The sequence below is a fragment of the Arabidopsis lyrata genome (assembly GCF_000004255.2).
Source record: "Arabidopsis lyrata subsp. lyrata unplaced genomic scaffold ARALYscaffold_7, whole genome shotgun sequence".
NCBI lineage: Eukaryota > Viridiplantae > Streptophyta > Magnoliopsida > Brassicales > Brassicaceae > Arabidopsis > Arabidopsis lyrata.
The window spans coordinates 21,691,244-21,716,615 of record NW_003302549.1 but is presented as its reverse complement, the minus strand read 5'-3'; the positions used below and the strand labels follow the sequence as shown (position 1 = coordinate 21,716,615).

General features: G+C 35.9%; 5 protein-coding genes and 2 long non-coding RNA genes across 10 annotated transcripts; 3 read left to right on the top strand and 4 right to left on the bottom strand.

Annotated features, from left to right (window-relative positions):
• Positions 1 to 3,327: 3,327 nt before the first annotated feature.
• LOC110226761 lies at positions 3,328 to 4,208 on the bottom strand. Its single transcript, XR_002330682.1, has 2 exons — positions 3,781 to 4,208; positions 3,328 to 3,583 (listed from the first exon to the last, which is right to left on the bottom strand). It is a non-coding gene; the product is annotated as an uncharacterized LOC110226761 (long non-coding RNA).
• A 1,084-nt stretch (positions 4,209 to 5,292) lies between these two features.
• LOC110226084 lies at positions 5,293 to 6,370 on the top strand. Its single transcript, XM_021016665.1, has 3 exons — positions 5,293 to 5,510; positions 5,585 to 5,701; positions 5,779 to 6,370. Exons 1-3 carry the CDS (start codon positions 5,444 to 5,446, stop codon positions 6,186 to 6,188), a joined length of 594 nt encoding a protein of 197 aa, XP_020872324.1. The 5' UTR covers positions 5,293 to 5,443; the 3' UTR covers positions 6,189 to 6,370.
• LOC110226085 lies at positions 6,301 to 8,009 on the bottom strand. The gene is made up of 3 exons (XR_002330208.1): positions 6,885 to 8,009; positions 6,755 to 6,797; positions 6,301 to 6,655 (listed from the first exon to the last, which is right to left on the bottom strand). It is a non-coding gene; the product is annotated as an uncharacterized LOC110226085 (long non-coding RNA).
• A 441-nt stretch (positions 8,010 to 8,450) lies between these two features.
• LOC110226560 (myosin-2-like) lies at positions 8,451 to 11,932 on the top strand (the record flags this gene model as incomplete). Its single annotated transcript, XM_021018504.1, is given in 9 exon segments — positions 8,451 to 8,570; positions 8,731 to 8,771; positions 8,866 to 8,971; positions 9,080 to 9,265; positions 9,267 to 9,401; positions 9,993 to 10,563; positions 10,566 to 11,454; positions 11,551 to 11,590; positions 11,664 to 11,932. Coding segments are annotated over 7 exon segments (1,854 nt in total), but the record flags the coding sequence as incomplete, so codon positions are not given.
• On the bottom strand, positions 9,271 to 16,425 carry LOC110226610 (DNA repair endonuclease UVH1-like). Of its 2 annotated transcripts, XM_021018660.1 has the most exons (10): positions 15,496 to 16,425; positions 15,151 to 15,374; positions 14,968 to 15,053; positions 14,607 to 14,756; positions 13,728 to 14,465; positions 13,349 to 13,459; positions 13,001 to 13,261; positions 12,692 to 12,915; positions 12,383 to 12,601; positions 9,271 to 9,365 (listed from the first exon to the last, which is right to left on the bottom strand). In XM_021018660.1, exons 1-9 carry the CDS (start codon positions 16,359 to 16,361, stop codon positions 12,391 to 12,393), a joined length of 2,871 nt encoding a protein of 956 aa, XP_020874319.1. In that variant the 5' UTR covers positions 16,362 to 16,425; the 3' UTR covers positions 9,271 to 9,365; positions 12,383 to 12,390. The 2 variants fall into 2 exon arrangements, with proteins under 2 accessions (XP_020874319.1, XP_020874318.1); XM_021018659.1 differs by lacking the exon at positions 9,271 to 9,365 and having other exon boundaries at positions 12,176 to 12,601.
• A 168-nt stretch (positions 16,426 to 16,593) lies between these two features.
• Positions 16,594 to 21,808, top strand: LOC9304682 (nucleolin 1). Of its 3 annotated transcripts, XM_021019183.1 has the most exons (22): positions 16,594 to 16,731; positions 16,924 to 17,022; positions 17,278 to 17,354; positions 17,442 to 17,528; positions 18,282 to 18,349; positions 18,422 to 18,539; positions 18,658 to 18,746; positions 18,858 to 18,881; positions 18,984 to 19,053; positions 19,251 to 19,300; positions 19,385 to 19,502; positions 19,637 to 19,723; positions 19,900 to 19,967; positions 20,046 to 20,163; positions 20,254 to 20,342; positions 20,457 to 20,480; positions 20,586 to 20,673; positions 20,854 to 20,921; positions 20,999 to 21,116; positions 21,214 to 21,302; positions 21,400 to 21,423; positions 21,541 to 21,808. In XM_021019183.1, the coding sequence occupies exons 2-22, from the start codon at positions 17,007 to 17,009 to the stop codon at positions 21,677 to 21,679; spliced, it is 1,629 nt and encodes a 542-aa protein (XP_020874842.1). In that variant the 5' UTR covers positions 16,594 to 16,731; positions 16,924 to 17,006; the 3' UTR covers positions 21,680 to 21,808. The 3 variants fall into 3 exon arrangements, with proteins under 3 accessions (XP_020874842.1, XP_020874843.1, XP_002870649.2); XM_002870603.2 differs by lacking the exons at positions 16,594 to 16,731; positions 16,924 to 17,022 and adding an exon at positions 17,069 to 17,182; XM_021019184.1 differs by lacking the exons at positions 16,594 to 16,731; positions 16,924 to 17,022; positions 21,214 to 21,302; positions 21,400 to 21,423 and adding an exon at positions 17,064 to 17,182 and having other exon boundaries at positions 21,541 to 21,678.
• LOC9306720 (pentatricopeptide repeat-containing protein At5g41170, mitochondrial) lies at positions 21,808 to 24,015 on the bottom strand. The gene has a single exon (XM_002868563.2). The coding sequence runs from the start codon at positions 23,702 to 23,704 to the stop codon at positions 22,124 to 22,126; it is 1,581 nt and encodes a 526-aa protein (XP_002868609.1). The 5' UTR covers positions 23,705 to 24,015; the 3' UTR covers positions 21,808 to 22,123.
• Between the last annotated feature and the right edge of the window lie 1,357 nt (positions 24,016 to 25,372).

Sequence of the window (25,372 nt, the reverse complement as noted above, 5' to 3'; positions counted from 1 at the left end):
ATTTCAAGGCTTTTGCGTCTCTCTGAGAGCAACCATCCCGTCCTTCTAATTCAGCAGGTCGTTGATCATCTTGGTGGGAGAGCTTGTAGGCACCATTTTAGCAACTGGCTCTTCCTCGAGAATCACCAACATGCTCTTCTTCTTCTCCTCCTTCATGAAAGATCTTGGTATATGGTACCTGTCCACCATATATAGATGGGTTTAGTCTCAAATCAGTTTCTTGTCCTGCAAGTCATATTTCTAAAAACCTACTCCGTTTGAATTGGCTCTCCGAGTGGAGAAACGAATGACATCCAGTATCTCCCTACGCCAATTCCATTAACCCAAATCAATCCCTTTCCCATTCCTTTCATCCTAATGGCGACCGCGTTCTCTCCTTCTGGTGTCTCAAAGTAGGTCTGCGAATCCATTTATTACGACAAATCTGTAAACATCACAAGAAACGTTTTATTGAGTTATATGTTTACCTTGTACCACGTAAGAGGCTTATGTTCACCATATTTCTCCCATTTCACCTTCTTAGATCCTTCCTCTGTGTACACCTATTTCTTTTTACCTTCCAAACCGGCCTGCATTAACCGGATTAATCTTCATTATATCCCAAACCAAGAATAAAATTGGTCTATTATATTGGTCAGATGCACATAAATACCAAATGTCCCCATTCATTGTTCTCTATCAAATCTCGTGTTCCTGACTTTAAACCGATGATTGAAACACCACGTGGATCGGCATACGTGTGTTCCATGTATGATCCACTGTCCTGAAAGATTAGAACTAATTTATACTTTGTTTGGTGTGACATATATAATCTCGATCTTGACTGTTTCTAACTCACTGGTAATCCGGTTAGTACACCCAAAATTGAAATACAATTATCTCTGGTTCTTAAGTTAACTGGATTTGCAAACACGAAACTTTCATTTCATGGCTTCCATGCGCATTACCTACAACAAAAATATAGCAAACAGAAAGTTACATAAAACTCTCTCTGTGTGTCTTATATCCCCTTAAATGACTGTTTAAGTACTTGCGTATTCTCCATTAACGTAAACGATTAATGCGTGACCAAGACCCGCTACTCTCAGTATCGTCTTCTGACCTTTCTGGTCTGGTATGTCATCATCTTCAATCTTTATGCTGTAGCCATGGAATCAACTCAAAAATTAAGTCTCTCTATAAAGCTTAAAAGACCAAAAAAGGAAATGTTGCTTGTGAAGGAAGTTAGTTACCTTGTGGTATACCAAGCATAATCTGTTTTGTCCTTAGTTAAGTAATAAAGCTCCCCCAGAATCAAGGAATCACCGTCGAGTATGGAAGGAATATCTTCACTAAACATCTCAAATTTGAGACCTTTGCTTGTCTTCTCGGACTTGACATCTCAAATCCACTGAACGTAAAACCATTAATTATTTCTATAAGAAAACTATTACTTATTTTGCTATGAAACCAGCATGCTATCTTGAAACGTAATCAACTGATCATTAAATTACAAAACTAAGAACAAACCCAAAAAAAACTAAACACAACAACTAATAATACCTTAACAGTTTTTTTTTGTTTCTTCATCAACTCGTCCGTCCGAACATGGTTTTGATTGAGGATTACATGATCCGTAAACCTAAAACACCAACCAAGCAACCCAAATTTAGTAAAACAATATTGATAGAAAATCCGTAGAACAACAAACAAAATCTCATCAAATATAAAAAATGGAATCTCAAGTCTCTATCTAAAGACTTATGATGTTTTAAGCCGTTTTCCTTCCACCAAAACATAAGCCAATCCAATCTTTTGTCTTAAGGATTGTTTTTTCGAATCTCAAGTCTTTGTCTAAAGACTTATGGTGTTAAAAGCCGTGGGTAACTGTTTCTTTGTCTAAAAACTGAAAGACCAAATCGAACATGATCCATGTCTAGAGATTTTCAAGTCGTGGGTAACATAAGGGATCAATGTTCGAATCAGTCTCAGTTTAAAGACTAATGTTTGAAGCCGTAGGTACCATTTTCCTTCCACCAAACATAAGTCTATCTCAGTCTCTGTCTAAAGACTAATGTTTTGAGCCGTGGGTACCATTTTCCTTCCACCAAACATAAGTAAATCTCATTCTCTGTCTAAAGACTAATGTTTTAAGCTGTGGGTACCATTTTCCTTCTACCAAACATAAGCCAATCTCAGTCTTTGTCTAAAGACTAATGTTCTAAGCCGTGGGTACCATTTTCCTTCTACCAAACATAAGCCAATCTCAGTCTCTGGTCTAAAGACTGATGATGTTTAAGCCATGGGTACTGTCTCTTTGTCTAAAAACTGAAAGAACAAAACGAACATGATCCATGTCTAGAGATTTTCAAGCCGTGGGTACCATGAAGGATCAATGGTCGAATCAGCCTCAGTCTAAAGACTAATGTTTGAAGCCGTGGGTACCATTTTCCTTCCACCAAACATAACCCAATCCAATATTTTGTCTAAATAATTCGTTTTCCGAATCTCAGTCTCTGTCTAAAGACTGATGATGTTTTAAGCCGTGGGTAACTTGATCTTTGACCAGTAAACTGAAACCAATCCCAAGTATATATGTCGAAATAATAAGCCGTGGATAAAGGATCGGTTTTCAGTCTCAGGTCAAAATTTCCCATAAGCCATGGGTCCAAACTCGACGGGACAATGTGCCAAAGAAAGATTCTAACAAAACACTAATAATTGAGTGTCTGCCTATGATCTCTCTTGGGTTCGAATGAAAAACAAAATAAGAAAGAAATCAAACAAAACAGAAAAACACAAGCAATAAACCACAACTGATCGCAACAATTTCATGCTTATCAAATTATGCAAAGCGCTACAGAAAAAAAAAAAAACACGAACCAAAAACAAAATCAATTAAAACCAAAAAAAAAAAGAAGAAGAAAGAACTTGTAATTCACAGAAGAAAAAAAACTTTGAAACACGAATTTTTCGGTTGTGCAAATATCAAAAGCCTCTTCAAAACGAAAAAAAAAAAAACCAAAAGAAAAAACGAAAACATTATAATAGTGAAATTTAGAAATCCTAGAAATCAAGAGGATTTGAAGAATTCTTACAGTAATAATCGCTACAAATCTTCCTCAATCTTGAATGATTACAATCGAGAGAAATATGCGAAACAAAGAAAAAACTTATAATAGTGAAATCTAAAAACCCTAGAAATCAAGAGAATTGGAAGATTATTGCTTCAAATCATCTTCCGTCATAAAATATCGATCGAGAGAAATATGCTAATTAGAGAAAGAAGAAGCAAAACAAAATCTGAGAAAATTATGAGTCTCTCTGGTAAGCTGTGTAGATGGAAGCAAAGAAAATCAGTAAATTTATAAGGGTCTATAATGTAAGGAGCAGAAACATGAAAGTATATATGATTACATGTCTATTCATTCGTAATAAATATTACCTAGAGATTCCGAGATTGAAGATCTCCTTAGCAGTTTTCACCTTATTCTTAAACTCCCATGTGCAAAGCATAAGCTATGTAGTAGACAGCATGTGTCTTATCAATCTCATTGACCTCCAAAAACTTGTAAATCACTTTCGCATCAGCGCAATGCTCCGCCTTCAAAAACACAAAAATTATGAGTAACATTGACAAAAAAAAAATTATTTCGTTATGTAGTGCATGGTAAAAAATTATTTTACATCAGATCCGATGAGAGACAACTATCAATAATTAAACCAACACAAATTATAAAATTGTAAGTAATTTACAAAGAGACATAAGAGAAGCGCTAACTAAAATTAAAGAGGACTCACGATTGATGTAAAAAGTTTGTTAATGAATTTAATGAAGAGGCATGTCTTCATCAACTCGTTCATTCAATCTCTTGATAGAAACTCCCATGAGCGGTTACCTAAAACATAATTCACACGATACAAATCAGCAAAACAATAACAATCTTGATAATTCATAGACCAAGATAATAACAATACAAATATAACCTCAAGAAAAGGTAAAAAATAATAACGCAAAATAAATCGATCCATAAAAGAACCAAAGCAACAAAAAAAAAAGCTATAATATCAAAACGATATGTTTAGGCTAACGAATCTGAGTTCTAATGGTGTGGTTGCGGCTCTATATTTATAGTTTAATATCTAGGGCACACCGTCATAATTATCTCTAAAAATTTATTTTTTAAAATTGGAAAATTTCTTGATAAAAATATTCGTAATATATTTTAGTATCTATCTTAAATTTTTATAAAAATTAAAAAACGAAATATTCTATATTTTAATATTTAAAAACGAAATATTCTATATTTTAATATTAAAAAACGGAATATTCCATATTTTAATAAAATTCACACGATTTTATTGTTTTACCCTCACCAAAAAATAGAAAACTGGATTTGATAGTGTATTCATTAAGGGTGATTAAGACTAATCATCTCAAAACACGATTAGACTTATATACCCCTAATAATTAAGAACAAAAAATTTCGTATCGAGGGTGTTTAGGACATTAGTATAGAGATCAACACACGATTAGACTTATATACCCCTAATTACGAAGAAGAAGAAATTTCGAGAAGAACAATTCATTAAGGGTGTTTAGGACAAATCATTCCAACTTTTAACCACAGGCCTCCAATGCCCTAACTTTGAATATAGTGCGTTTCTACTTCTCAAATAATTATTGTAGAGATAAAAAAATTATATTAAATTATAGTAACAATTATAAAACGCAATAAACCTATATGAGCTGATACGAAATCCTATTAAGCTATCTTATTAGAAAATATAAAAATTCATCTCTATGCGATCATAACTTAAAACTATAATAAGTAATTATATTTATCTTTTTACATTATTTAAAATATTTAAATTTAAATTTTTCTTAACATTATCTTTTTATATTTTAAAATAATTTAAGTTATAATTTTCTTAATATTATATTTTTAAATTTTAGTATTTTCTCATAATTATCTTTTTATATATTTAAAATTTTTTAAAAACAAATATTTTTGACACGTGTCAAAATCTCGAATCGATAAATATGACACGTGTCTATATCATAGTTATGTTTTTACACTTTTTAAAATATTTAAATTTAATTTTTATTAACATTATCTTTTTATATTTAAAATTATTTAAGTTTCTTAACATTATCTTTTTACATTTTTAAATTTATTTAAATTTTAGTATTTTCTCATAATTATCTTTCTATATATTTAAAAATTTTAAAAACAAATTTTTTTGACATGTGTCAAAATCTCGAATCAATGAATATGACATGTGTCAAGATCTCGTGAGTTGCTAACTTCGAAAATCCAACTTTATATAATAAGATAAGATTTCTTCTTCCCTACACCAGAATTAGGGTTTTTTTTTTCTTTCCCTTTCGTCTTTATTAACCACTTTAACTCTTCTAGTTCACAATTCACATCATAATCTCATCTTGCTTTGAAGGAGATCGATGGACCCGTACCAAGCTGTTGTTTCTGGGATCCAATTACAAGATCTGTCTGATGAGAAGAGTGAAGGTATATAAGCTTTAGCGATTACCTATATATGATGGGATCTTGGACCTCAAAAGCTCTAAAAATTATTGTTTCAGGAGATTTCGCGTCCTCTGTTTCATCGTGTAAACCTGAAGTTGGACCTGTTGAAACATCTGTAGAGGCTAAGAGAGGTTGTTTTGACGTTGGAGCTTCAACAGCTGGAACAAAGAGAGGTGATTCAACTGTCTCTTTTATGTTTCAGGGAATTACGTTTTAGAACTACTGTAATGAGCTTTGATTCTCTCTACAGAATTTAGACCTGTTGAAGTACGTGAGCTCAATGTGAAGCAGCAACTTGAGAAGGAGTTGTCTGCTTACGGACGCAGAAAAGAAGAGTTTGAGTTTTTATGGACTCGTCTCATCAGTTTAGGGCTTGTAGCTGCTGGAAGTTCTCGGTTCAAGTTGATGGAACGGTCGCTTGATGTGGCCGATTATGAAAGAGGTTTGGTGTCTTCTAAATACGAAGAAGCTATGAAGAAACACGTGGATTTGGTGAAGAACGGGAGGTTGGAGATAGAGAACTTAATCTTTAATTTCAAGAATGAGATTAAAAAGGCTGAGAAGAAGCTTGAGCAAGACAAGAAAAAGCTTGAGCAAGACAAGGAAAAGCTTGAGCAAGAGAAGAAGAAGAAGCTTAAGCAAGGCAAGAAGAAGAAATGAATTTTAAGAGTTCAAGTCCATCTTGCTTTTCTCGGTTGTTCTCTTTACTTGACTTCTTTGTTTTGTGTTTTTTGGTTTTTTCTCACGAGTCTTATGTCTCTTTCAAGTTTGGTTACAAAAAGACTATGAAATATTTACCCTACCAGATGACCTCGTCTTTGCAATATAATGCCTTAACAACATTTACAACTTTGCAAGATGACATAGTAGATTCCGTAAAAATTTCAAAGAACACTTACATCTGGGGACTAAATAGCATATAGTACTAGTGCAACTACAGGAGTCATTCCTGGCCAACGAGGTCTGATCATCTCTGTCCTCAGATGATGATGAAACAGAGGATTGATCAAAACAAGATGACGTGGTAGATTCATTCCTCAAAAACAAACCCACATCTTTTGCTCTATCATCAGAAGATTTGTTGACAAGTTGAGAATCAAGAAGACTGTCCTTCTTGACCAGTTTCACTGTTCATATGGGAAAGAAACAAGATAGAACAAATGGAAAGATAACTGTGTTGGTAAATGCCAATGAGAGATCACATGAAGAGGATGCAGGTTACACACCTTTTGCTCCTCTAGTTTGGTGCCATCTTTATTATAATAGGAACTGCAGTTAGAAACAATAAGTTTGACACCAGTAAAGACTGTAAGGTGACCGTATATTTCAATTACCGCTAGATGTTCTTTGAATTACCGTTTCAAAGCAAGGGAGGATGAAAGTTGACCCAGTACTGTAAACAGCACATCAAGGAACAAGTCTCTGGAAAATTACAAAGATAACTTGTAAAGACCGACCTACTGATATATTCACACATATTAGCACCTTTCTCCTCTTCAATTCCTCTGCTGGTTGCTGTTTTAACCTCTATATGAAGAAGCTTAAAATCCAACATGAATCTCTTTATAGATCCCAACGTAACTCACTGATAAAACGAATGATTCCATTCTAATTAATATGGAGCAAAAAAAGGTGACCTATTGCAAAGATGCTTATAATCCAACAATGAGTCTCTACAGCTGACATTAACTCACCGATGATGTCATGTACTCCAATAGCGGCCTCTGTTAGACTTCCATAGTCAGAACATACAACTGAAGCAAGGAAGCAGGACTTGCTTCTCCCCCGAGCCAATTCCCAAAGTTTTTCCTTGTGACAGTTCTAACATACACACAACAAAAATGGTTCAACATAAGATATCTCATCAAAAAGAGCATCGTATATAGAAGCTAGACCAACACTCCACAATGGCATCTAGCAATATAAGAAATTCCCTGCAGCAAGCATGCGGAGGTGGTTAAGCACAAATCAACGTCACTACAGATACTCCGCCTGACCCTGCAGTGAATGTATATACGCTGCCTCATCTGACAAGAAAGGTTTGTATTCATCTTATAGAATCTTAATATCCGATCGACTCAGGCTACATTGCACTGTCCACGAATTCAGAAATGCTTTAGTAGCAGGTGCAGAGAAGATTGAAAATAGAAATACAACTTCTGATAACCTCATCTGAAATGAAAAGGATATAATCCAGCAAGGTGCTCAAAGAGACATGTTGTGTAATTTTCTGGCTTTCTGATGAAAAGTAACATGTGCCACAAATACAAAGTGCCAGAACCAAAAAGCCACCAATAGTAAAGATTTACGAGCAAATACTTTTCGGTTTTCCAGAAGAAAGGCTTCTTGCTGAGCAACTGGGTGCACAAATACCTGACGTCTCTCTTGTTGTGCAAAGGCAGGCTGGAAGCGAAAAAAAGCAAGCATTATAAACATATCCTAACCTGTAAGCTTGCAGATAACATCCTCTGCGCAAATGATTTGAACATATGAATGACTGATTATATGACTGAATATCATATGAATGATTTGAACATATGAGCAAATACTTTTCGGTTTTCCAGAAGAAAGGCTTCTTGCTGAAGATTTTGTCTGGTTTTGCAAGTATATGTGAGCATATTTAGCCTCCGATACAAGAAAGTAGAAAAACCATACGATATATATCTCTCGTACCTGTAAGCTTGCAGATAACATCCTCTGCGCAAATGATTTGAACATATGAATGAGCAGCAGTAACCATTACTTGGTCTGTCAAGCAACATATATAAGAATCTTGTGTGAGCTTTTGTCCAAGGTACTGATTGTGGTCATCTGCATCGACGACGGAGACATTTGCAGAGACTCTTCATCATTCATTAATATACTGCAGATATATACTCCTCCAAAAGATGTTCTTAGCCTTTTTTTTTTTTTTTTTTTTTTTTTGCAAAATCTGGTGTTGTGGGAGAGACTTCGATTGATTTTGCTGAATATTGTGATGCAATTAAAACTTGCAATGTTTCTCTTCCTCTCCAGAATTCAAATTCAAATGCAATGTTGCACGTTAGCTCTCTTTCTCTCTTTCTTTCTTTGCATTAATGTTTGTCATGAGACATTACAGTGTTTGCATCCTAAGGAAAAAGCTCACATGATTCTTCCTTCTTTGTCTTTTGAATGATATTTTTTTCTTTCTGTACTGAGCTTCGAACTGGTTCATTATCAGGTATCAATACAAAGGCAGCTAGAAAATGCGGATCCGCAAAGGTGACAAGAAGTTTCTTTCTTTCTTGCAAATCTCTTTATTCATTTAGGATTTATTAATGGGAGTCTTTGTTTGTTTTGTCTGTGTGCTCTACAGAGTGGTGAAAGAAAACGATAGCTTGGTGAAAAGGTCATGGGGTCAAGATTTGAAATCCCATTTAAGTATTGAAACAGATCAAAGTCATAAAAGTGATTCACAAGAGGTACAGTAATTATGTTCTATAATGACTTTTTTTCTTTCCATATTCTTGATTATTGAAGCAATTGGTGTATCCAGAAGTTCAAAATTCTATTTGTGTATGTTCTTATAGGAAGGTCCATTTGGTAAAGCTTCCCGGATTGCTGAATTGAGGCGTCGAGCATCGATTGAATCTGATAGTACGTTGTCAAGCTTTGACAGTGTCTCTGAACTGGATACACTGGGAGAAGTTGAAAACAGAGGAGATAACATTCAGCAAAATCACTCAACTATGCATCACCATTCGGTTACAAATGTATGTATATGAAGAGCCTCATATATCAGAATCCGAGTGGTCAGGAAGTTCTGAGCAGGGAATCAGTACTGATGACTCCATGAATAGTTCAAACGATGCCAGCCTGAGAGACACAACAAAAAGTTCTTCGGATGACGAGGTCTAAGTAGCACCAAAACGGGTACGGGAACTAGAAACGGGTACGGAAACGGGGACGGAAAACGGCAAAATAAAAATTCATAGATACGGGTACGGCATGGGTACTTCAATAAAACATATACATATATATATATATATATAATACCCTTAAATATAAATATAAGTCTCAACATTATTTTTTTTTTTGATTTAATATTCTAAATAACATAAAAAAGCTTAATATTGAGGAATTGATTTTCAAAGATCTGGATCATCTAAAGGTTGGAAAACTCAAAGAACCTCATATCTTCCATGGAATCTTATGTTAAACCCCTAGAACATGCCTTTTAATTCCTTTTACGTTTGAGTTTTTTGTAGGAAAAATAGTTAAGTTGCCTATTCTAAAAGGAGGACACTTAATTTATTTCCAAAAACTCATTGGAAACGTCCCCGTATATGTTCCCTCACGTTTCCATTTTTTGCTTGACGTCCCTAACTACTCTGAAACGTGGGGGAAACGTTTTTAGGCTGTCCCCATCAAGTACCCGTCCCCGAAACGAAACTGGGACGTGAGACGGCTGAAAATTAACGTCCCCGTGCATCATAGGACGAGGTAGACAAGCTTAAAGCCGAGCTCGTAGCTTTGGCAAGGCGAGCAGATCTTTCAGAACTAGAGCTACAGAGCCTGCGGAAACAAATTGTTAAAGAGACCAAAAGAAGTCAGGATCTCCTGAGAGAGGTCACTAGCCTGAAACAGGAGAGGGATTCGCTGAAGGTAGATTATGAGAGTATTAAAGCATCTGACAAGCGAAAGGAAGAGGCAAAAATTAGGAACAAGTTGCAGCTTGAAGGAAGGGATCCACACGTTCTTTTAGAAGAAACCCGAGAAGAACTGGATTATGAGAAGGATCTGAATTCTAATCTACGATTACAGCTTCAAAAGACACAAGAGTCAAACACCGAGTTGATCCTTGCTGTGCAAGATCTAGAAGCTATGGTGGGGCAAAGAAGTAAGAAAACAGTTGGTCTTCCCAGACCAAGAACCTGCGAGAGGAACACCGAAGAATCAAGGAGAAGGCCCTGCACAAGTGAGACAGATGACGATGAGGATCAAAAGGCACTGGATGAGCTTGTGAAGGGACACATGGATGCAAAAGAAGCACACGTACTGGAGCGAAGGATCATGTCGAGAGCCTAGAAGCTAAGCTCAAGAAGCAGTCCGAGGATTTCTCTGAGTCCTTATGCCGCATTAAAGAACTTGAAACGCAGATCGAGGGCATGGAAGAAGAATTAGAGAAACAGGCTCAGATATTTGATGCAGATCTTGAAGCTGTCACACGTGCTAAAGTGGAGCAAGAGCACAAAGCTATCGAAGCCGAAGAAGCCCTGAGGAAGACGAGGTGGAAAAATGCTAGTGTAGCAGGCAAAATACAGGACGAGTTCAAGAGAATCTCTGAGCAGATGTCTTCTACGTTAGCAGCAAAAGAGAAGGTGACTATGAAAGCAATGACCGAAACCCGCGAACTGCGCATGCAGAAGCGTCAGCTAGAAGAACTTCTCATAAGCGTTAACGATGAACTCGGAGCAAATAGGGTAGAGTATGAAGCAAAGCTCAACGAGCTCTCGGGAAAGACGGATCTTAAGACGAAAGAGATGGAGAGAAAGTTAGTGGATCTTGTGGAAAAATCCAAGGATCTAGAGAATCAAAAGAAGTAAGAAGAAGATATTAATGCAGATCTAACACAGCAGATCAAAAGGCTGAAGGATGAGATTGAAATCTTGAGACTTGAGTTGGAAGAGATGAGCAAATCAAGTATGGAGACTAAGGCATCTTTGGCGAAAGAGTTACACCGAATCAAAGATGATAAAGAAGCAGTCTAACACTAGAACATTCACTATTTGGCTAATTATTTTGATGTTGATGCCAAACTTTTGTAATCTAGGAACAAATCAAACTAAAGGAAAATGCTTTGGAAGCCTCTTCGAAGATGTTCATCGAAAAGGAAAAGGAATTGAAGGACAGAATCGAAGAATTGCAGATTAAACTCTACGAGCGAAGTCAAAATAGCCAAGAGGTAAAAAGAATTAACCTTTTTTGTAGTTTAGATAATCAAATCATCTAAATTCCTACGACCTCAAACATTACAACATAACTCTGGTTTTATGAACAGGCTGGTGAAGGTCCAGAGAAGCCTTGCCATTGAATAAGAGGTATGTATGTTCATGAACCAACATAAACTGAAGAAAATACAATGATTTCTCATTGTTTGTTTTGTTTATACAGTAATGATCTTCAAGATTTGGTAAAAGAAGTAGCGTCACTAAGAGAGCAAAATGGATTGATGGAGATGGAATTGAAGGAGATGCAAGAGAGATATTCAGAGATAAGTCTAAGATTTGCAGAAGTTGAAGGTGAGAGACAACAACTTGTTATGACTGTACGTTATCTTAAAAATGCCAAGAAGAGGTAAAACCGATATTCTCAGAAGAATCAAATGGTGCAGTATTGTACAAATTTCTCTTATGTTCAATATATAGTTTTTTTTTCAATTATTGTTTTACATATATATAGTTTCTCCCTTTTATATATATTTTTTTCTGAGAGAAAAAGTGAGTTTTGAGTTTTGGCCTTTCTTTTTGGGTGTATTTATTATTTGTAATATATATCATGGATATATAATTATTTATGTTAGTTTGCATATTATCATCATTTAGATAATATCCAAATCTTGACCAAAAATAGATTCTATCTGAAATCACCAATTCAATACTTTTACTGTTTTTACCACACTACCAAGGAGGGCACTCTACTCATTGAAAACGAAGATTTAAATACAATCAAAGTATGCTCACTAGTATAACTGTTAAAACAGATCAATCAACTCATAAATGATCAAATGGAGAAATGGAGAATATTAAAACTAATCTATATCAAATGTCACAGATGAACAAGAAATAACTAAGCAGCTTTGTGATTGAGCTTCTAAATTAAATAAGTGTTACCTCTCTCTTTATAGCAAAGTCGGATACTTAGCGTCAAGAAACTCTCTGAGACTTTTAGCAACTTTGTGACCACCCATGAGTTCTGCTAATGTCTCCACAGGCAAAGACGCGAGCTCAGCCAAACTCTTACATTTCTCCATTATCGTTCTATAGTTTGCGTCTGAAACTCCAGGAAGCCTTCTCAGAAACTCTACTGCTGATGTGTTATAGTTCTCGGCTCTGTTTCACATAATGAGTCAATTTCGATATTTTACCAACGCAAATAAACAAAACTGATTTTGCAGTTTAAGAAAGAGAGTTTTCTTTTACCTGATGTCATTTTCTATGATACCTTCTTCTGAAGGCACACCAACTCTCACTGCTCGGGTCTCATCGGGCTCATCTTGGTTGGATTTTAAGGTAGTGAAGATTTCTGCGGTTGCATGTAGACTTCGAGACCATAATATCCTTAACCGAGGAAAGTGCAGAACGAGCAATGATAGTTTTGATATGATGTTATATGGAGTCACATCATCTGATATATCACTCGCAGACTGCAAAAGAAAAAAATAACTGATCCAAACTCAATGAAGAACATGAAAATATTTTGACTGTGAAGCTTGAAATTTGAGAGGGCACCTGAAAGGAGAAACTTTTGTCTTGAGAGAACTCGATGAGAAGAACGGGTATTCTGTAATAACGGGACATCATTTCAACTTGGTGGAATAAACGACCTGATGTGAAGCTCTGGAAAAGATCTTGAATGCTCTTTCTCTCCACGCATATTGAAGGAGATAGGATATAGTCACCGACCTCTAGTGTAACTGGTATTATCTTCATGCCTTTCTGGTGAAGAACATTTGGTAGGCTGCTCATGAATTCCCTCATGTCAACTATTACCTGGTGAGAAAACCATTGAAGTTTTCAAGTAAAAGCTTTCCCAAATCGAGTTAATCTTGGAGATCAGATCAGTACTGAGATACGAACCTGTGTCTCTTTCTCCATTTCCTTTCTTCCGCCTGCTTTTCGGGTTATTGAGTTTTGAGTACTTGAAGCTGGAAACTCTGTAGATGAATTTGACCCCATGCAGAGCCCATCCTAATTCCAAGTTTATAGCACAGGATGGATGAGATGAAAGCAGGGGAAAAAACTGGAATCCAGGGTGGAAAAACAAGAGGATAACGTAAAATTTCAGTTGAAAGTTTCATCCACTTGGTCTGATCCAAATTATTATAAACTTGTTTGAGCAACCTTTCCATTAATCAGAGTTGTTCTAATGTACGTTCATGTCAAATTGTAAATTTTGAAGCACGAAAAGAAACTCACACAGGCTTTGTTTCAAAATGTAGGGATTTGAGTTTCAAACCTGATCAACGGGAATCATCATTGAAGACTTCTGCCTGATCAATGATTCAAACGCTCCATTTTCTCGACGTATGCTTGCTTCAAACTTCTGCACTTCTGTAGACTCATCATAGAAAAGAAAATAAACTTTCAGCTTTTTCAGAGGGTTCTCTGCCTTGTACACCTCAATTTCCCTGACAAAACCCATGTCAGGATGGTAGACAATGATCACAGAGGGTTTCAAGATATCTAGTATAGGTTGATCGCTTTCTAAGGCATAAAAATGCACAGGCGGTAGCTTTCTAGCACCGCTGGAGTGAACAGCATTGGCTTCTCGGGGGGCTGATGTACTAGCTTCACTAGCTCTTTCTTCATTCTCTGGGTCTTTTATGATTTCAGCTTTACTGTTTGCCGTTTTCTTATTGCAACTTCTTATGGATCTCCGAAGACTTGGTGAATCCTTTTTAGCTTTTCCTTTGGTACATGAAGCCTTATCAACATGAGGCTCTGGGTTGTTATTCCCAGATGCCATATCTATTGTCTTTTCTAGCTTGCGAATAGAAGATGCAGCAGCCATAAGAGCCTCATGCTCTTGTCTACCAACACTGCTACCCTCCGAGTTCTGTATCGTAGTAACCGGAACTACTCCATCAAGAATCCCAAAACCCTTGGGAGTCTTTTGTTTCTTCTTTTGTGGTGTCTGCACACTACGGAGCTCAATTTTGCTCAGCAGGTACATTTCCCATTCTTCCCGCATGACCTGCACAAGTGTAGGTAAAATGAGATGATTTGTGTGGGCCAGACAAATTATGGAATTGGTTGTTGGCTTTTAAGAGAATGGTTCTTGTCTGTTGTTAATGCATGACGTAAAATCTTGCAAAACATAGTTATCTAACTGGACCTTCTGTGGATTGTTTGTGATGCAATCCTCAAGCTGCATGCAGGACCGCTCATCTTTGCAAGCCACAAGAACTATTCCATTGTTGTCACTGCTTTCTTCCTCAGAAAGAGTCTGATTTTGTCTTTCTTCTTGTGTCTCTTCTAAAATCTCCTGTATTAATCACGCGCACACCATTAGGTATAAAAGCGATTTCATACGGCAAATCCAGGAAAACGTGTTTGTCAATCATAGAGTGTGGCGGCCAAATCAAAGAGGTCAAAAAACAAAGAACAAATGTGGTCATTAGCTGAACCAACTTCCACCATTAAATCAACAGTAACAGGGAAACGGCATTGAAACTGAAACTCACTCAGTCACTCACACGTAAGACTTTCCATTTTGGTGCCTCTTCGAGAACTTCTTCAATAACAACGCCAGTAACCACATTCGTTTCCGTTTCACCACCAACTGATTCAGGTCCAATTATCAGGAAAAAAATTAAAACATCTATAACACGCAAGTCACTAGATGCAAGATACAACCATGTAGAGCAACACTTTGTTACCTGCTTCTACAGAGTCATTTTCGCCCTTCGACTTTCTCTTTTTACCACTCTTATTCTTAACAAGTTCCTTTGACTTGACATCACTTGCCTTCACGAGACGATACACTCGTTTCTTTGCAAAATCAAATATTTTATAACTGGACTCTGCAAATAACCAAACAGACCGATAGCTCTCTGATACCCTTAGTGTATCCAAGAACTTCAGAAAACTCACAGCATCATACCTATCCACAAAATCCATAAATATAACAACAAATTGCTGTTAGAAACTGAAGAACCACTCAACTTGAAGGCTTTGCATAAGAACAATACTGATGTAGTAGAGACGAGAGAGAGAGCTATTACCTAACAAGATAGTCAAGCAGCTTCCTTAAAGTCTTCAAATCAGAAACAAGCTGTTTGGTTCTCTTCCCGAGAGTATGCCAAATAGGGTCAAGCTGCCTCCTCACAATCTCATCAAAGGACTTAAACAAGCCACTCTCTACAGTCAAATCATCAACATCAACCTTGTTGGTCTTCTTCATCTCCTTGAGACAAGCGTCCATAACTTCAATTATGGCTTTCTGTATCCCCACCATGTAATTCGACATCGAAACCCTAATATCCACAACCTCAGGTGGTTCTCGCTCCAATTCCTGAGACACATCCAACTGAAACCTTGGCCAAAGATGGAGCCTACGGAGGAAGAGAGCACGCATGGTGCGTTCAGTCTTGGCGAAACCGGAGACCATAGCTTGCGGTCTATCGGAAAAGGCGCGTATATAGGCGGAGCCATTTAGGGATTTAACGATTCGTACAATGAATGCTTCAGTGGAGGTTTCGGAAAGTGAATGAGCATTGAGGATGAAGATTCCGGCGAGTGAAGAAACTGGAATCCGTTGAGTCAATAGATCGACGATGAGAATCCGCGGCGTGATGAAGAAAGGAGAACCGGAGGTGTAAAGCGAGTAACGCTGATTCGCCGGAAGATCTGCGGTGATTTCCGTCGGAGTAGGAGAATCAAGAGAGGAGATGCAATGGATGATTCTGGATTTGAGAGATTGAGCGGCGGGGGAGAGGAGGAGAAGTAGAGTTCCTTGGGACGGAGAGTGAAGGATGAGGAGAGAAGCGATTAATTTAGCGAGGGAGAGACCGGAGGAGAGGATTACTAATCCGCCATTAGAGTCCTCGAGAAGGTCTGATATGATCTGTTGGTGAAATTTTAGCGCCATTGAAGAACACGGCGCAAATCGGAGAAACTGACTAATGACGACGATAAAAAAGCTTGTTTGCGTCAAAAAAAAAAACGTTCAAAGTTCCATACGGTGTCGTTTTTATTCAGTTAGAAATAATTTCCACTATTAATCCCAATTTGGCTCGGTTAAGTTCGGTATAGTTCGGTTTATAGATTGATTCCATTTTAAAAAAAATTGACAATAGAAAAAAAAAAGTGTTCTCTTGCTTCTTCTTCTCACACCACTCCACTCGTCAACAAGCTCTCACCTTTTCTACAAAATTCTCTAAATTTGGCGTCGATCGGAATTCTCAGATGAGAGCAATGAGGGCAGTAATCGAAAGAGTCTCTCATCTTCCTCCGTCACGGTTAGTTCTTGTCTTTCTTCAAAATCCCCAAATTGCCCCTTATTTTGACCATGAGAGATCGAATCCTGTCTCTTGGTTTTAATCAGAATTCATGAATAATCAGATACACAGATTCTAACCCCGATTACATGTATCTTACTAATTCTTCCAAGTTCCACAATGGCTAATGAACATGTAATCGTCCAATTCCAGTTGGAGCGAGCTTTGGCAAGAGCAAACAGTGGGATGATTTGGAGGAAGAAGAAGATGAAGAGAGAAAGGAGGAGGATCACGATATGCTTCTTTATCAAGGTACCAATAAAAGCGCAGCCCAAACCAGATAATTTCCTTATTGTTTCTATAAATATATGTAGTTTAGGGTTATTGCTTGCTCTCAACGGACTCTTCCCTGAACAAATACATAAACCGTCTGTTTTCATCTTCTCCATGGCCAGTTCTAGCAATTTATTGGGTTTGTTTTTGGTTGGCTCTGAGCTCGTTTATCTAATGTTTTATACCCCCACTTACTTGGCTCAAGAGTTTTTTTGTTTGCTTCTCTTCTTTTAGCTAAGCGAAAACCGGAAGATGATTTGGAAACCAAACCCATTCTCAAGAAACATAAGGAAATATCCGAGAAGGAGAAGGTAACCTAAGATTCTGCGGATTCCTCTTCTTCTTTGAGATCAATTTTCTTTACTCTGTCTTCTAATGCCTACTCATGTATGTAACAGGAGATAACCGAAGGATTTGCTGATAGTCTCCACCAGGTCGAGTTGTTGGAGACAAAATCTGATCAGCCTAATTTAATCTCAGTGAAGGTTTAATTTTTGAATATTGTACTAGTTTTATTAGGCATGGGCATTCGGATTTCAAATCGGATTCGGATCGGATATATTCGGATTCGGATAATTCGGGTATGAGAGTTTATTATCCGTTCGGATTTTATGAATTTTCGGTTCGGTTTCGGTTCGGATATATTCGGATTCGGATAATTTGGGTAGGAGAATTTATTATCCGTTCGGATTTTATGAGTCATCGGTTCGGTTTCGGTTCGGATAGGTGTCGGATTCGGATCGGTTTTTGGGAAAAAAAAACTTAAAAATAGTTCAATGTTAATAAAAATTGGTTTAATCTCACTAAAATTTAATTAAATTTTGCAAAAATATGTATAATTTTAACAAATATAACTAAAATTTTTTCGAAATCTAGGATATTTAGTATATTTTTGTTATTTGCTATAAAATTACAACTAAATAGAACTAATATTTTTGGATATATAATTTTTATTTCCGGTTTTCGGATATCCTTTCGGTTTTCGGTTCGGATCGGATTCGGTTCGGGTAATTCGGATAGGAGAATTCATTATCCGTTCGGATTTTGTGACTATTCGGTTCGGGTTCGGTTCCGGATTTTTCGGATCGGTTTCGGATCGGTTTTCGGATTTCGGGTTTTATGCCCAGGCCTAAGTTTTATGTTCAATTAAACTACTTTTTTGTTGTTGTTGTTGTTTTGCAATTTAAGTCCTCTTCTCATTAGAGTCTTGCTAACACACTTGGCTGTTAAAAATTTAGGAAGCTGCCGTAAGAAAAAAGACGCTCTTTATTGAAACTCTCCCTTACGATACTGAAATACCAAATATGTAAGTATCACCTTTAATTTCTACTTTCGAGCAAGTTTTTCATGACTCATATTTTATCCTCTACTTTTACAGCATCGATTTCTTCAAAAAGGTTGGAGAAGTTGTTCGTGTTCGACTTATTCTAAACCTCAAGGGTACGCTTGTGGGCTGTGGCTTTGTTGAGTTTGCTTCCTCTAACGAAGCAGAGGAGGTGAGAGTTGTTTATAGTAATGATGAAAAAAGTATTGAAGTAGTCATTTGAAAAGTATGAAAAATATACAACTAGTTATTTGAAAGTACGATTGCTGATTAAATCTCTTATACCGTAGGCGCTGCAAAAGAAGAACGGTGAATATTTGTGCGGTCATAAGATTGTTCTTGATGTGGCTAATAAGGGAGCTAAATACCTTCCACCCAAGTAAATTGATTTATGTTATGGAGATTTGGTTCTCTAACATTGGTTGTATTTTACTACTAGAGTTTTGATGCCATTACAGAAGACTAACGCTTTTATTTTTTTTGTTATTAGGTATTGCATAGATCACAAGGTTTGGTAAGGGATTTAATTATTTGCCTCTTGAGTTTGTTATCTAGAGAACCTTGGGTTAAGTTTTTGGTATACATGGAGAGATCATTAGGGTTTTTGATATTCCAGTTACGAAGATTACCTTCGACGAGAAAGCCTTCCGATAGAAGAAGATGAGACACCTCCTGGTTTTGTTGAGGTACCTGTTCTTAGTTTCTTCAAAATATGTCAAACTCAGAAAAAACACATAGTTCTTAATAACAGAACTGTAGCCACAAATTCAAAAGACGACTTATTTTGGGGATGAATTTTCAGATGAGGCTACTTTTTGTTGTTATGCAATTTAAGTCATTTTCTCTTTACATTCGTGCTAACACACTTGGCTCTTAAATTCAGAAAGTACTCTTTGTTGCCAATCTCTCTCCCCAAACTAAAATATCAGATATGTAAGCTAAGTAGCCCCTTAAATTTCCACTTTTCTTCCCGGAACAAGTTTTCCATCACTGATATTTTATCCTCCACTTTTACAGCAAAGATTTCTGCAAAGATGTTGGAGAAGTTGTTAGTGTTCGACTTATTGTAAACCACGAGTGTAAGCATGTTGGCTATGGCTTTGTTGAGTTTGCTTCTGCTAACGCAGCGAAGAAGGTGAGAGTAGTTTTGTAGTAATGATGAAAAAAGTATTAAAGTAATTTGAAAAGTAGTGTATACAAAGTTATGATGAAAAATATACAAGTAGTTATTTGAAAGTATGATAGCTGATTAAATCTTTTATACTGTAGGCGCTGGAAAAGAAGAATGGTGAATATTTACACGATCATAAGATTTTGTTGATGAAAGGACTTGATGAAACTCCCGATTTTGTTGAGGTACGAGTTCTTATAATCTTCAAAATTTGTCAGGCTCGGAAGAAAACTGTTGCCACAAAGTTGAAAGATGACTTATTCTAGGGATGAATCTTTAGATGAGGCTACTTTTTGCTGTTATGCAATTTAAGTCCTTTTCTCCTTAGAATGGTGCTAACACACTTGGATGTTAAATTCAGGCAGTTGCTGTAAGAAAAAAGACGCTCTTTGTTGCCCATCTCTCTCACCAAACTGAAATATCACATATGTAAGTAGCACCTTTAATTTCCTCTTTTGTTCTTGGAGAAGTTTTTCATGACTGATATTTTATCCTCCATTTTTACAGCATCAGTTTCTTCAAAGATGTTGGAGAAGTTGTTCATGTTAGACTTATTGTAGACTATGCGGGCAAGCATTTGGGCGATGGCTTTGTTGAGTTTGCTTCTGCTAACGAAGCAGAGAAGGTGAGACTAGTTTATAGTAATCATGAAAATTAGTGTGTACTTACGATGAAAAGTTATACAAGTAATTATTTGAAAGTACGATTACTGTAGGCGTTGGAAAAGAAGAACGGTGAATATTTGCACGATCGCAAGATTTTACTTGATGTGGCTAAGACAGCTCCATACCCTCCACGACCCAAGTAAATTGACTTTCCATGTTATGGAGATTTGTTTACGTACCACTGGTTGTTACTTATTACTAGAGTTTTGATGTCATTACAAAAGACTAATGCTATTATTTTTGTTAATCATAGGTATTGCATAGATCACAAGGTGTGGTAAGGGATTTAACTATTAACCCTTTTAAGTTTTGTTATCAAAAGCACATTGGGTGAATTTTTTGGTATACATGGAAAGATCACAAAGGTTATTTGATATTCCAGGTATGAAGACTACATTCGACGAGAAAGCCTTCTGATAGAAGAAGATGAGGCAGTGGAAGGACATGATGAAACTCCTGATTTTGTTGAGGTACATGTTCTTATTATCTTCAAAATATGTCAGGCTCAGAAGAAACACTTAGCGTTTACTAACAGAATTGTTGCCACAAAGTCGAAAGATGATCTATTCTAGGGATGAATCTACTTTTCTGTTATGCAATTTATTTATGTCTTTTTCTCCTTAGAGTCTGCTAACACATGGCTGTTTCAGGAAGTTGCGGTAAGAAAAAAGACGCTCTTTTTTGCAAATCTCTTTTACAGAATTAGAATATCAAATATGTAAGTAGCACCTTTAATTTCCTCTTTCGTTCTGGGAGCATGTTTTTCATGACATAGTTTATCTTCCATTTTCACAGCATCAATTTCTTCAAAGATGTTGGAGAAGTTGTTGGTGTTCGACTTATTGTAAACCATAGGGGTGAGCATGTGTGCTGTGGCTTTGTTGAGTTTTCTTCTGCTAATGAAGCAAAGAAGGTGAGGGTAATTTACAGTAATGATGAAAAAAGTATAAAACTAATTTGAAAGTATACTTATGAAAGTAAAATTGCTGATTAAATCTTTTATACTCTAGGCGCTGCAAATGAAGAATGGTGAAAATTTCCTTGGTCGTTTTATTTTTCTTGACGTGGTTAAGTTAGCTCCATACCCAATCCGACCCAAGTAAATTGATTTTCAATATGGAGACTTGCTTCTCTAACTTATATCTATAGTTTTAATGTCATTACAGAAGATTAACGTTAGTATTTTTGTTAATTAGGTACAACCTTGTAGAGAAGCTTTGGTAAGGGATTTAACTATTTGCCTTTTGAGTATTTTTTTTTTTTTTTTTTAACAATAGCACATTTGGTGAAATTTTTGGTATACATGAAAAAGATCACTAAGATTTTTGTTATTCCAGGTTCGAAGAGTACCTTCGACGACAATACCTTCTAATAGAAGATAATTTGGAGACCAAACCGAATAAGAAGAAACAGAAGGCACCTACTATGATGAGCAGATTCTGCGGTAAGAAGATTACCTTCTCTTACGACGACTGATAGAAGAAGATGAAGCTTTTTGATGTTTTAAAACTTGTGATATTTAGGTAACCTTGATTTATAACGAATACTTAAGCATCTTGTAGCATTATTGACTTTGATTTTCAATTAAATTAACTCAATTCATGTGCACTATCCAAAGGGACCCTATACTGTTTGAATTTATGAATCTGTAACTTACAAATTGTGGTCTACCAACTCATTAACAAGTCACATTTGCTTTCTGCACATTCTTTACAAAGAACTTTTGATCAATACAATGTCTGAAATAAACACTAGTCATCCTTCATTTCCACAAACGAAACAACCTCACAGCTTCATCAAATAATCCTCGCTTCACAAAGACCGTGTAAACTGCTACTGCACCATCATTTTCTGTAAGTTGAAGAAGCATCATCAAAGAACCCTCAACATTATGATCAGTTATGCTATAGTGTCACCTAATTATGAAACCCCATCTTCTTTCATTTTCCTAAACAACACATGAGCTTCAAGCATTAACCCTTCCCTAAACAATCCTGATATCATTGTAGTGTATGTTACAACATTTGGCTTCACTCCTTTGGAAGGGAGGCTACAAAATAAATTAAGAGCATCTTTCACTTTACCGGCCTTGCACATCCCTTGAATGATGATTGTATATGTAATAATACCAATATCCATATCTCTCTTTTGCATATCCCCGAATACCATCAACGCTTTCTCTAGCTTCCCATTATAACAGAGACCGTGTAACAAAACGTTGTAAGTCCTAATATTGGGAGGCACACCATCTATTTCTCTCTTTTGCATATCCTCAAATATCATCAACGCTTTGTTTACCTTCCCGTTATAACATAGACAATGTAACAAAACATTGTAGGTCCTAATATTAGGAGGCACGCCACGAGAAACCATATGACCAAAAACTTCTTGGGCGACATTAGGTTTGCCCACTAGACCAAAACCTTGGATAAGAGTAGTGTAAGTGATTGTGTTCCCAGTCAATCCTTTTTGGGACATCTCGTAGAAGATTTTCATCGCATCCTCTACCTTCTTACACTTGCAAAACCCATTTATGAGAGAGGTATAAGCCACTACGTCTGGAAAACAACCCTTGGTTTCCATCAAATAAAACATTTGTCTAGCCTCATCTAAGCGACCCTCCATGCAAAGCCCATTGATCAATGAAGTATAAGTGAAAATATTAGGAGCTATAGACATTTGAATCATCTCATTGTACAATTCTTTAGCATCCAAAAGCTTTCCTTCTTTCACAAACGCATCGATCAATGCATTGAAAGTGATTACATCAGGTTTGATTTTCCTCTTCATCATTCCCCTGAGCAATAGATCAGCATCTCTCCATCTACCAGAGTTACAAAGACCGTTGACGAGAGAGGTGTACATAACAACATCCGGTCTAATCCCATAGTTTTCCATTTGATTGAAAAGGCTCAATGCGTTATCTACATGTCCGTTTTTACAAAGACTATCAATGATTGTTGTATAGATTACAACATCGGGTTTAATCCCCATCTCCACCATCTGATTCACCATAGACATGGCCTCCTCGATTCTATTCCCGAGACAGAACCCATTGATCAGAGAAGTAAACGTGAAAATATCAGGCTCAAAACCAAGTTTCATCAGCTTCCCAAGAAAAGAAGAAGCAAGACAAGGCTGAGAAGATTGGCAGAAACAATTCATCAAAAGATTACAAGTATAGAGATCATTCGAAACTCCCATTATTTGCAAATGCTTGCACAGATTGATCACAACATCAAACTTCTTCATTTTGGCAATAACATTCAATAATCTAGTGAAATCGATAATTGAAGGAAGAGGACGAGACTCAACCATGTGACTGAACAAATCAAGAGCTTCATTAAACTGAAGAGAGTGAAGTCCATTTCTCAAAATCTCTCGGTAATTACAAAAAGCTCGAACCCAGAAACTAAGACCTAAAAGGCGGCTAAAGGAGAGAGCTTTCCCAGAATTACCTTTTACAAGATCTCGGTGAAGATGAAGAAATCTCATCGCCATTAACGCAATCCCAGACGAAATTGAATATGCCTTTAATCGATTTATTTCGAAAGATAAAAAAAAACAGTGTGGATAAGATCGAAGGTCTTTGTGTATATGAACCCTAATTTTCGTTTACTTGGAAGATACGAAGAAGAGGACATTTGAGATTTGAGAAAAGAAACGGCGGAGGAAGAAGAAGGCTAATATTTGTACACGTGTACTGTTTTGACTTTTTGTAAGATCGTTGACTTCACGTAAATGGATCAAATGGGTAAAAAAACCATTCTGTGAGTCGGATCTAATGGTTAAAAAGCCCAATTGTTTTTTTTTTCCCTCAAAAAAGCCCAATTGTTTATAAAATCTATTTTTGGATTTTTCCCATTATACAGTCATCATTCTCAAGAGCTGCTGCACTATCCAAAATATGAATTTGTAATTCTCTGTTAGGAAATTGATTTGCAGTCATATATTTACATGACTTTCACCAAATTTACAGTTAGTTTTTTTTTTTTTAAAATGTATGTTAACACTTTAATTTTTTCTATATAAATGATGTTATCAATCATTACGAATAAATATAATTGTATACAGCACTTATAAATAGTAATAATACATACTTAAAAATAAAAATATTGAATCCCAGTCTCGATGTAAAAACATTAAACATTTGATCAACCACTAAATTAAATGGTTTCCAACTTTCCATAATTACTACGTAAATCTAAAACAGTAAAAAGTAACAACTATATTTTGTGACAAATCGGTAACATATAGTCGATTGATTTGTGTTAGTATTATCGTTGTATCATAATTTGGGTTCAAACGCATATTACATGTTATCAAAAATAACAATATATTTTTAATAGATAGTGATATTTAAAAATAAGAAAGAAATCTAGAGTAGTTATAGTAGGGCCTTTTTATATTCTGATCCTAATTTACTTTATAACACTAAATGATAAAGTTTAAGAAAAGGTGCCAAAATAGTAATTAAATGATAAAAAAGGAAATAAAGAAGAAAATTAGAAGAAAATATACTGCTTGTAATTTTTTTTTTTGGTAATGATATACTGCTTGTAATTCGTGTGAACCTTTCTTATTTTTGTTTGCCAACAATTATTGTAAATGCTAATTGATTTTGAAAAAAAGAGAGGCTATGAGGAAATTAACCATTTTTGAAAATCTTTTTTTCTCCTATAATGGTGAGTTATATTTTTATTAAATAAAGTTCGAGATCGCCGACAAAAAAATGAAACAAAACGTTAAATCTTTTATCAGTTGAGTTAATGTGATATAGAAACTTTTAAAAAAAGTTTAATGATCTAAAATGACATTTTAATTATTATTTATGTCGTCTATAATTCATAATATAGACGTAAATAGAATTGAAATCCTTTTTATTTTTTGAACACAAATAAAATTGAAATCTAAATTACGACATAGCAACAAGCCTAATAGTTACCACTAACATATAAAAAAATTCCCTAACACTTATAAATTTAATTGGAAACATATATCAGTTTTCATGTAATATTTTTGTCTTCTTTTCAAATTTTAAGCAGGTAATATATTGACTTTAAATGTTACAAAGAGATAATGCATGTTCATACATTTGTCCATGTACACAAAATACATATATTACTAAGAACATGCATTAGACGGGAAAGAAATATAAAACAATTTCAT